Source organism: Equus przewalskii, chromosome 20 (assembly GCF_037783145.1).
Source record: "Equus przewalskii isolate Varuska chromosome 20, EquPr2, whole genome shotgun sequence".
Taxonomy (NCBI): Eukaryota; Metazoa; Chordata; class Mammalia; order Perissodactyla; family Equidae; genus Equus; species Equus przewalskii.
Window position 1 is genome coordinate 25098176 of NC_091850.1, and position 12513 is coordinate 25110688.

Here is a 12513-nt window from a genome sequence, read left to right on the forward strand (position 1 = left end):
CAGAACACAAGGGTCATTGCTTTCCTAAGCCATCTTTTTAAAGAATAACAGCCTTGAATGGTGCTGGTACACTTGCTCTGCCTTATCACATTTGAGGACAAGGAGGAAGAGATGAGTTCACTCTTAGGGTGCCTGAAAGACATGTCCCACAATGCCTGGCATGTAATGACCAATGAATGACTGAAAATCAAAACGTCCCACCCTCACCCCGGCTGTCAAAGCAATGTGACAACTTAAAATGAATAAGCCTTATAAACAGAACAGGATCCAAAGCATTTAAAGAAGTAGATTGATTGTGGTGGACCTCTAGAAATTGAACTCTAAAGAATGTCCTGATAGTCTTAGCCAGAACTGAGCACCTGGCCTATTCTAATTAGCACTAGAAACTTGAAAATTGCAATAAAATGTGCCTTGCCTAACAGAGGCACTATCAACTAGAGACTGCTGAGGGCTTTTTCAAGACACAACCGGAACCAGGACAAGATCATATGAGCCTTTCAGGAAAGTGAGGTCAAGACATGGGGCATAGGGTGAGCAGTTATTTATCTTGATTCATTCTCTCCCACATTATTCTCTCATCTTAAATTATATACTACAACCAAAGCAACTCACTCTGACAATGCATTTTCCCAACAAGCCACTGTAAATCTTCTCCACATCTGGCAACAGGGTCTCCAACAAGAGAGTATCCTTCATTGCAAGTATACACTATGTTTTTCCCAACAGGAAACATGGCACCTTCATCCTAAACAGAAATAAAAGATGGAAGAGAAAGAGTATGTCTATTTTGCAGTTAACAAAATGTTTCTTTAGATATATTTGGCCTATAAATAATGCGTTCTTTTAATCATCAGGCAACATACATTGAAATCACTGATTTGGAAAATTGTCTATAAAAATGTTTTTCCCTTTATAGTCCTAGCCAACAACACTGGTACCACCATTAATTGAAATAAACATTAATGCCACTATAATTTGTTGATTGTTCCCAAAGTACCAAGCACTATACTTAGCATTTTACCAAAATTACTTTAGTGCCCGAGTAACTTCTTTCCCTTATACTTTCAGGAAAAGGCAGTTTGTTATCAGATTTTGGAAATGTCCTTGTCAGTCAAGTGTTCATAATAATGCGTTATGGGCTATTCATTGGCAGTACTGCCTAATAAATGCCAGTATGGAAAATGCTCAAATGCAATCAGCATGTTCTTGAAAGCTTAAGTTTCTCACTGAAGACTTTTAGGGGAAATTCCATGTTGATTTTCTCCCACCCCACCGTCCAACCCCCGCCCTGTAAGGGAAGTACTGCTGCAGCTGGGTCAGATTCAAGGACATGTCATTAGCCTAGATTGCCAGCGAGTGAGCTTTCATGGGAGCAAGGAAGAATTTGAAGCATGAGCCTTGAGGGGGTAATCATGCTCGTTTGAGATCTCTCTTGGTTCTTTCCCTTGTCCTTTTGGTTCTCTGCCACCCAAGATGATAGTGAAGAAAATCGGCCTTGGAGAGAACTTGGAGCTGGACCAGATCTGCTATAGGCATACGAACAAAATTCTGTGGTGCCTCCTTTCCTCACTGTCACTCCTGGCTCAGCCTGGCTCCATCGTGGGAGTTGGTAGGAAGCAGAGGGCCCAGGTTGACATGGAGGTTTGAAGAAAATAGGGAAAGCCACTTGATCTGCTTTGGTTCTAGCCCCTAGGCCTTCCTCTGCCTTGCAAAAGGGACTTCTGCATGGGGAAGTCAACTCAACAGTGTCCAAAACCACTAGTAGCAATTAAAAAAAGAAAAAAAGGAAAGACTCTCAGGATCTACCATAAACCTACAGAATGAGAAAAAATGGAGGACGAGGGGCAAACGGCAATCTCTATTGTTAAGTTCCCTGGGTGACTGTGACGAAGCCCCTGCATGGAGCAGTGTTGGGAATCCCTGGCGCCTCAGACAACACCACGTGCACTGAAGCTTGAGACAGCAGCTTCATGGTTTGCTGAAGTATGTGAGTTTGTTTGGCCTCATTCTCCAAAAATATGTTTCCTTCAGGAACTTCATGGATTGTGGTGACTGCAGTGGGACAGTATGAGTGTTAGAGATGCTAGGTTCACCCTCTCTCTCTCTCTCTCTTTACACACACACACACACACACACACATACACACCTCTTCCATCTCCCAACAGTACCTACATTTGGGGAACCTTCAGCAAAATCTCAGTGTGTGTTCAAGGGCCTGGAATTTGAGAGGCAAAATCCTTTGTCGAGAAAGCAAGGCTGGCAGCACTGAGAGAGTCCTGATGAACAATATCTCCTATGTGCGCCATGAGGAGACTTCACTGGGGCTTGAGGCCAAAGCCTCATCATAACAAAGAGTGAAAAGAGCACAAATTCATATGACCCCAAAGCCAAGAAAATTCCCTAGAATGACAAGGGCACATGACTTGTGTTCCTTCCCAAACAAGAAAATTGCTCCAAGCACAATGACCCATATCTCACCAACACTGGCTAAATGTCTTATCAGTTCCGAGAATAAAGCTAATACTTCATCCCAAACCCCATATTTATGAAAAATGAAAAAGATCTTCTTTCAGTGGCAAGAATAGGGAAAGTACTCTGTGTTGAGGAACGTGCTTATAGAGTCCTATGTTAGTGTTCAGAACAGAAATGTTCAGCAGCCCTCTGGCATGACTACATTTCTAATTCACTAAGCAACAGTATGGAGTCAGCTTACCACAGACGATATACTGCCTTCTGCAGAATTCTAATCACCTTCAGCCAAAGGAGAAAAGTCACAAATGAAAACCCTCACCACTAAAAGTGAAATGCACACTTACAATACTTTTAGCACTATTTCATCATGGAAGAAGGAAATAGATTATAACATCAGTAGTGAGATAACACTTGGAGCAAAGGGTATGAGTAAAGGAAAAAATATCTTTCATAACCAACTTGAACAAATCCATCTTTCAAGGCTGGAGGTGACGAACAGAATTCTGTCGGAACCAAAGACAAAGGAAAACAATGAGGTTCAAGCAATCTGAAAGGAAAAGGAAATAAAACTAAATTAATGTGATGGATTTCCACAGTGTAATAAACATTGTGTACCACAGTGAATTCTTCATTGGCATCTGAAGGGACTCCCTCCATGTATGTATTGATGTGATATTTTTGTCATTCTCAGAACCAAATATCTGATCACATCCTGTGACAGAAAATTCAAATGTAAACGCAAGCTTCCAAAGGATAGCTATAAGGTCAGTAGTATGAAAAACAGAAAGAAAAGGGAAAAAAAACTAAACTACTTTATGTGACTTCTAGAGGTCACCTTCTCAGACCTGCTTTTTCTCCTGCTGTTTGGTTCTGAAATTCCTTTAACAGAAAGTTAATTCTGTATTAAAAATAAGGTAATTAGAGCAAGTGATCCTGCGAGAGAGGTAACACAAAATAATTACTTCTGATTGAACATTACTATGTGCTAGGGACCTTGGCTCCACAAATGTGCTCTACAAATGTGCATTGTCTCCATTCACATTCACGGTAACCCTCTGAGATACGTGGAGAAATCAGGCTCAGAAAGTTTGAATAACTTGTCCAATGTTATAAAGTAAAACATATCAGGGCTGGATTCATATCTAGTCAGTTAGGCTCCTCAAACCATGCTCTTTCTACCTCTCACAAGGCAATTTCTAGAGGGAGCTCACAGTCATGAGAATGATAACAGTGATATTCATCATTAAACAGTGGTTTCCAATAGCACCTCTGAGGTCAATATACCATCAGTATTATCTCCACTCAGGAGATGCGAAATCTGAGGAAAGCATCACAAACGGCCTGTGTGTCGCTCTTTCTCAGTTGAGTTCCTTATCCTCTTGCCACACTCTGAAGAAACCCAGAAATGTGAAGTATTGATCGTCACTTTCCTCCCTCATACTGAGGAGAAGGAGGATATTTCCCCTCCTCTGAGCACTAAGAGGAGCGAGAATTCCTTCAACACCTTCCTGAGGATGTTCCCTTCCCTCCAGCTTTCTGTCTAAAGCCGGGGGAAATACACCCACTGGGCAGCGGCCTCCTCAGAGACCCTCATCTTCCTAGAGGTGCATATCCTGAAGCCAGCATTCTCCTCCTACCATAATCTCATCTGCTTGCCAGTTGCCCCATCAAGAGATATTGCTTATTGTTAGATTACGAGGCACGGAAGATATAGGAGTAAGGCATCCCTCCTCCCTAGGCTCCCACCAGATACCCAAGCATCTCACATCTTTCTTCAACTCATAGGACCTTCAAACTATCTTACTACAACTTTTTGCCAATCCCTGATCTGAAGAGGTTAGTAAGGACAGTGTAGAACAGTGGAGCGTGGTGTAAAGAATTCTGACCCAGGGGTATGATTCATCAACTAAGCACTTTTGAGATAGTTTTTCCAAGGTTCTGGTAAATGGGAAATTGGTATCAGACAACTGAGCTAATCAGTCAAGATTTTAGCCATCTCAAGCATCTGGCTTTATGCTTAATCCTAAAGAAATAGATGAATGAATGAAGGAAGGAATGAATGAGTGAGAGGGAGTGGTATATCTGAAAAGCAATGCAACTATTATCGAATGCTTACTATGTGCCAGGCTCTGAACTAATCCGTTTACATGCTTAATCTCATTCAATTCTGGCAACATCCTATTACCGTTTTATCTACTATTATTATAATGATTTTAGAGGTGTGGCAAGTAACTTGCCCAAGGTCACACAGCAAGTAGGTGGCAGATCTGCTTGATGCCAAAGCTGCTGCTCATGTCCACTCAGCCAGACTGCTCCCAGTTACCTAGTCTTTTGTAACATCTGTGTCAGGAAACTCGAAACACACATGCGCAAGTGGGGCACACCACGCCTCCCTCCTTCAATTGGCCCCAGTGCTAAGGGCAAAGCAGTCACTGATAAAAATTCCCATTTAACTTTTAAACCTTTTAATAGCAGCAATCACGTATTCCATGCTTACTGCAGAGGGCACTGTGTTCTAGGTGAGTGCCAGGAGGTCTGGTCTCCATTACCTAAAATGCTTCAGCTCCTCATCTTCACACTGCCTGCTTTCCGACGTTTCTCCAATACAGGATTTCCCACCCCGACTGGGAGGCGGGTTATTGCATTCTCGGCGCCTTGTTTTCTTCCCTTGAACACAGGGGCCCCAAGAGGACCAGCAACTCCAATCTCCATCAACCCCTCCTGCAAGAAAAGAGAGAGGCTGTTCAGAAAGTATGTGCAGAGGAAGATTTCAGAGTTTGGGGCTAAGCTTCCTGCTCATGTGGTTTTTGGGGGAGGGGATGATCTGGGGCTTTATTACCTTCATTCTGTTCACTGAGGTCTTCAACAAGGGCCAGAACGTCTCCACACTGACTAGCATTGTGCATATTAAGGCTGCATTAACAAACTTCTTGCAATAATATATTAAACTTATTATTTTACAAGCACATAAAGCATGTTCTTTTAAAGAATGTACATTATATCATTCATTTACTTCTCACAAGAATGAATCCAAGTGGGCAGAGGTCTGTTACCTTTGTTATTTGATAGGCGTGGAATCTAAAACAAAGTGGTTAAATGCCATTCCCAATGCTGTAATGGCTGCCAAAGTCTAATGGCTGAGTCCGGGCTCTTTTCATGACCCCACAGTCTCTCAATAAGGCAAATAAGTTCCTATTGTTAAAGCAGTGCTTGGGCATGAGAAGGACATAAGCTACTGGGTATTCCAGGCTGCCAACCCCAGAGCTGGCATTGTATAAAACGAGAAAATGAGTAAGTAGGAGAAATGCTTTTATTTCCTGTCAGCATCCTTCTCATTCAGTCTACAGGCACTTCCTCAACCCACTCTGGCCACCCTCCATCTCAGGGCCAATTCATGACTCACAGTTCTTTTGGTATTTTCCCCCAACATACTCTTTGGGAGAGGCAAGAGAGAACTGATACCATATTCTAAGAGCTTTGCTTTCCTAGTTAGAAACTGATCTCAGAAACCATTCCCTGAAGCATTCTTTCTTGTGACAAGAGATTTTCACATATTGGGGTGTATGGGCTAACTTCTGGTTCAAAATTGATTCATTCTGAGCTAAAGAAGCCTGACTTCTGGCCTGTCAAACATACATTGCACAACTGTTTTATCCGGTAAAGTAAAGAATGCACTCTCTTAAGAACGCATACTCCCCCTCCTATGCCAGTATCTGTAACACCCTATCTGTAATGCCCATACTAGTCCTTTTCTTGGACACTAGGTTCACATTGATTTGCAACTGAATACCTCTTTGAAACTTTGACGAATATGTATCCTGGGCATGTTGAATGCATGTTCTTTGTTCCAAAAAGGTATAAGACTGTACTGAAACCCAGAATGCTTTCTTGCTCTGTGGAATGCTTTCTTGCTGTGTGGAAACTGCCTTCCAGGGTTATAAGCCTCACTCCGGCTCAAGCAAAACTCATCTTATCTCTCTTATCTATAGAATGGTTACTGGCTATTTTGCATCGATACTTGATACTAGATGGGTGTGTTTACTACTCTTTAGCTATTTCTGCTGTGCAACTTACACCCCTCTTTGTCTCCTACCCCACACCCACTCCTCGGTATCACAAGCACCGAAACTAAACTAGTTTGTATGATATTTTCCCATTATCTTCCTTATGTTTTCTTCCATAATCAGAAATCGAGTTAATAAAGTAATCCTCAGAGTATATTAATACGGGGTAGTAGTAGCTTAATACACTATGATTGCTACCCCGTTCCTTACCAGCAGGAATCACCCCATTCCACAGAGGAATGAAATCACAGTGGTGGAATTTCAAATTACCAGGACTGGCCCACTTGGGGAGACATTTGGAGGTAACGATGCCTTCCTGATGCTTGTCTGTAAGCGACTGTGGTTTAGTGCTGTGTTTATTCATTTATCAAACATTTACTAAGAGGCTTCCATGAATCAAGCTCTATGTTAGGCTCTGAGAATAAAGAAAGGAATCAAACAGTCCTGATGTTAAGGAATGAGCTTTCTGGAGGAGAGAGACATAGAAATAAATATAAAAACAGATGTACATAAATTGACTCATATTTTGCCTCCTCATAAAGTCAACTTCACATAGCCCTGTACTATAGTGCTTTTAGCACCAAGCACACTTTTGAGCACACAGCAGATGTTCAACAAACACTTGTGAATAATTAATAGATGGGACATAATACAAAATTACAAATAGAGATGTTTTGAAGAACTTGCCGTCAGAAAGATTAAGCAAACAAGCTCCACAGACCCACGTTAAGACAAAACCTTAGTGAGATGGAAGGATGGAAGGTGTTTCAGTCATCAATCTATTTTAATGGAGAACAGGGAATGGAGGGCACCACCGTGTTAATTCAGACAGGAACATGGAGACAGCAAAGGACCTTGACTGCAGTAGCTGTAATCCGGAAGTGGAATAGGGAGGGAGATACTAAATCAAAATGCCTGGTGACACTTCCATACGCAAAGAAGCACCGTCTCAGGGGCCAGAGGGAAAGGGTACTTCTCTTCCCCATGTGTCCAGCATCACTAGAGACAATTCAGCACTGACCTGCTTGATCCCCTACGAGGACTCCTTGCTCACACGCCACACCAAATGTGTATGGTTTGCAATGGCACTGACACTGGGTCCCCTCAACAGTGGCGATGCCACCATTTTGACAAGGCTGGCAATGGCAGGGGTCAAATTCATCCAAATATTCCTCAAGAGCCCGTTTCAGGTAGAGTCTCTTCACAGAGGCACAGGGGACTTCCTTTACCAGCTCATACAAAGGTGTCAGCTATACAGATAAAGACATCATGGTCAGCAATCAGGGTTTTAGGCAAGAATACTTTCCTTTTGGCCTTCAGGCTCTATCCCCACTAAAACAAAATCAAAAGTCACTCTTAGGTTAATTCCAATTATTTCTTGTTCAAATAAAAAGAGAAAGCAATTCACTTTCTTTGCAAGACAAACCTAGGGGAAACTAGCAAGAGATAAGGAAGGAATATTTTTTGTATCTGGTGTGCATGCATAAATTTTTTAAAAACCAATAGGACTTTCATTTTCTAGTTTTTGAAAGATTATTTTGAAAATAATACATTTCCACCCCTGCAGAGGACAGAAGAAAAGAAAATACACTTAAATTAGAGCCAAGAAGCAAGTGCAATTAAATTTAAGATTAAATTTCCTGACTCTGAGAGACTTATTGTGTCACTCGAGGGAAGACAATGACTCTTTCTCCCTGGAGAAGTTTAAAACAGGTAGATATTATCACTCTGTGTTTGATATGTCAGATGAAAAGCAACTTCGAGATCACATGTGTTAGCTAAGCTTTAACAATCTGTTCTCCCAGGAACAAAAAGTCTCTGATTCGCAGTGTTTGCCAATTTCTGCAGCATAGCTACTCTAACCATGGCTGGTCTCCAGCTGCCACCACGATGTCACAGAGCACAGAGCTGGGGACAGATATGCACCATTGGCTCTTGAGAAAGTCAAGGAGAGCTGGCTGCAGCGTACCCTGTGAGTATGGAGATTAACGCAGATCTGTAGCCACCCCTGATTCAGGAAGGGTTAATAATCACTGGAAAAGGCTTGCCAACAAACTGGGACCCAGAGGTGAGAAGGCCGGTCAGCCAATGATGGGTAAGACCTCCAGGGCGGGGCAACCTAAGACAGGCGCAGTCGCCTGGGGGCACAGATGGAGACACAATATCGATATTAGGAGCAGGAGGGGCTGTTGCCTAGGAGATCTTGCCTTCTCCAAGATAAAAATATACGAGCACAGCAATAACATGATAATATCAAAACAGGGTCTGAGGGAGGGCTCCTTGAGAAATCACTAAGAATTCTTGGCATCTGCTAATTACTTCATCCAGAACACCTGTGTATGTTTAACAGATGTAAACTATGTATATATTGAAACTCTGGTTATAATAAACTCAGAGTGGCCATCAGCCCTCTCTGCATCTATCCTGATGTATACATTGGATTGCGACACCGACAAGATCAGGTACATTTCCCTCCATCTCTGCCCAGGCTCTTTCAAACTGCTTGGCATTGCATGGTCATACAGGTAAAATGTCTCTTCTTTGCCTGTGCCTTTCCTGCCCAGCTAATCAATTAGCAAAGCTGTGATAATTCCAGTCCCGGGTGGAAAAGAGCGTAGTTGAGAATGAGAGACAATGTCTGTTTTTCCGTAATCAACAATTTAAGATTTTTAAAGATTTGTGTGGAAGACCAGCCATGAAAATGGGCCATTTTGAGTACTAACAGATGGCACTTTAGAACAAGACTTCCCTGGAAAAACCCTCCTGCCACTGTCACCCTTGTTTAGAGGTGAGTAGGTGCAGTATGGTGTCAGGAGGGCACTTGAGGAGCTATTGTAATGTTTGAGTTTACAAAACGTGTCCAGGTTTCTTAATCTCCGAAAGTCATTTCACCTGGGATGTTGCTTGATTCCCAAGACAGGGAACAGATCATGGAATCACTTCTGCTATAGCATTTGTTTTGAAAACGTGAATTTGTTCCATTAAGGGACAATATGCTATATTAAGGAATAATATGATGTATCACAAATTTTGTGTTTTCCTACATGTAATTTCGTCCACGAGAAACACCAGGAGAAACAGAAAACTGGACACAATTGAACCAAGCTGCGTAAGAATACACAACACTTGCACGTACACACATACACCTCAAACATCCATCTGGTTCACTGTGTGTGTAATAAACTACACCCACCCACAGCCGGTGTCAGAGCTGCCATTTCTGATTGCTCTCCTACCATGTCACAGTAATTCACAAGCTATAACTCCTCCTTCACCCAGCAAGTTTCAGGGTTTTTCTAGGTAAAATGCCACATTTATTGTAGCACATACGCATTTCTTAACAATTTTAACATAAAATTCTGCTACTATTTTTATTGATGCCTATTTTTTAATTTTTATTTATTTTTTTTTAGGAAGATGAGCCCTGAGCTAACATCTGCTGCCAATCCTCCTCTTTTTGCTGAGGAAGCCTGGCCCTGAGCTAACATCCATGCCCATCTCCCTCTACTTTATATGTGGGACGCCTACCACAGCATGGTTTGCCAAGCTGTGCCATGTCGCACCTGGGATCTGAACCGGCAAACCCCAGGCCCCCAAAGCAGAACATGTGAACTTAACCACTGCGCCACAGGGCTGGCCCCTGATGCCTATTTTTTTTAAAAATGAGTGTCAAAGATCAAATTTTTAAGTGCTGTGTCCCTACCCCCATTTTTCCCAAGTGGTCTTTATTGTGCAATTTTGCCTGGCTCTCTGACTTTTAGGAACATACATGTTGCAATATAAAAGAAGTGACTGTATCAATAATACATCCTAAAATTCTGCCAGCCAAATCAGTTCTATCTTAATTTACATAACTCCCAGAGCCTCTAATCCAATCCGTGGCTGCAGGAAGAATGGTGATCTTACAGATATAACAGTAGACAAGCCTAAATGCCTTCTTCTTGCGAAAATCTATAACTCCTCTGAATTAGAGACCAAGAAAAATATAATCAAATTTAGGTCAAAAGCTTAAAATGTAAATTTTGTCATTAATTTCTCTTGAGATTTACAAGACATTTAACCTTTCAAACTGAAATATGGACATAGAAGATAACAAACCTTCTGTTTCATCTTATAAGTTATGCATTTATTTTACTATGCAAAACATAACCAGGATACCGAAAATGCTAATTACAGCCTTCTCTATTTAACCACCTTGATTTAACCTAATTTCCCCAGTGCAAATAAACATGACTGCTTTCTGCTCCTGTCAACAGAGCATCGCATACCTTTTGTTTTATGACTTGGGGAAGATCAGTCACCGAACCTGCCCAGGAAGAATATCGGTTTTTGTTTCCAGCAGGATTGTCCAGCTCCAGGTAACTCAGGCCAGACACGAAGCCTGCACTTCCTCCTCTGACAAATGGCTTGCCTCGCAACACATTGCCCTCAGTTCCTACACAAGGAGAAAGCAAATGAAACAAGTCAGGATGCGCAAACAAAGTGAAAATGAGAACGTAAAAGTGAAAAGTCTATCAAGTATGAAAACACAATCCATCCAACTGTATGACCTTCTGGAAAAGGCAAAACTATGGAGACTGGAAAAAGATCAGTGTGCCAGGGTGGGGGATGGGAGGGATGAATCAATGGAGCACAGAGGATTTTTAGGGCAGTGAAATTGATCTTAATGATATTATAATGGTGGATACATGTCATTACACATTTGTCCAAATCCACAGAATGTACAACAGCAAGAGTGAACCCTCATATAAAATATAGTCTTTGGGCAATAATAAAGGATCAACGTGGGTTCACTGATTGTAACAAATGTACTACTGTGGCACCGGAGTCTAACAGTGGGGGAGGCTGTGCCTGTGTGAGGACAGGGGAAGTACGGGAACTCTCTGTACTTTCTGTTCAATTGTGCTGCAATCCTGAAACTACTCTAAAAAGTAATATCCATCAAGGGTACAGCCCTACGGCTGAGTGGTTAAAGTTTCACATGCTCCACTTCAACAGCCAGGGTTCACAGATTCAGATCCCAGGCACAGACCTACTCCACTCACCAGCCATGCTGTGAAGGTGTCCTACACGCAAAAAAATAGAGGAAGATTGGCACAGATGTTAGCTCAGAGCTAATCTTCCTCAGCAAGAAAAAAAAATCCGTTAAAAGAAAAAAGAAAAGAAAAACATAATCATTACCTGACAGTAGATGATATTAGGGAATTATTGTTCATATTTTTAATGTTCTTAGTTTAGTAAAAGTTATTATGTTATTGAGGAGACTTTCTTCTAGAAAGTACATGTATATTTAGCGATGAAGCATCATGATGTCTAAAATTTGCTTCCAAATGGTTCAGCAAATATTAAAAATATTTTAAATATACAATATTTATGTATTGCTAAATAGTCCATATTATAAATATCATATGTAGATATACATAGCAAAATGTCAAAATAATTGTTACATATATAAGCTGGGTACATGGACATTTATTACTACATTTTTTTCAACTTTGCCATACGTTTGCAAGTTTTCATAATAAAATATTGAGGGGAAAACAGTTCATTGCATCCAGAATACTAACAATAAGCAAAAAAGCTATTAATTAAAAAGCATACATTAAGTCATGAAAAGTGTTGTAAAAACTTTGAACACTAGTTGAACAATTTTTTCTATTTATGTGCCTCAATTCCAAAAATAGTTTTTAATATCTATTTGCAAGTGATTTTTACTGTGGTCATGACTAGAAATTCCTAACTTGCAGATCAGATTAGGGGCAATTTTCCTTTTCTTGTAACTGTCTAAACTTTGCAATTTCATGAAATTTTGCAATTCAAAAAGTATACTTTTATTATCAGAAATTATGAAAGCTTAATATTTTTAATAAATTGGCTGAATGCTTCCTCATCTTCGTTACTTTTTTTTTCTTTTTGGTGAGGAAGATTGGCCCTGAGCTAACATCTGCACCAGTCTTCCTCTATTTTGTATGTGGGA

At 41.0% G+C, this 12513-nt stretch overlaps 1 protein-coding gene across 2 annotated transcripts in view; it reads right to left on the reverse strand.

The window, feature by feature from the left end:
* C7 (complement C7) overlaps positions 1-12513 on the reverse strand; it is a 49368-nt gene that overhangs the window by 9780 nt on the left and 27075 nt on the right. For both annotated transcript variants that reach the window (XM_008526442.2, XM_008526435.2), the window contains 5 exons: positions 10805-10971; positions 7558-7786; positions 5022-5193; positions 2932-3019; positions 613-745 (listed from right to left, as the gene is read on the reverse strand). In XM_008526442.2, coding sequence (XP_008524664.2) covers positions 613-745; positions 2932-3019; positions 5022-5193; positions 7558-7786; positions 10805-10971 — 789 coding nt within the window. The remainder of the gene's footprint in view (positions 1-612; positions 746-2931; positions 3020-5021; positions 5194-7557; positions 7787-10804; positions 10972-12513) is intronic.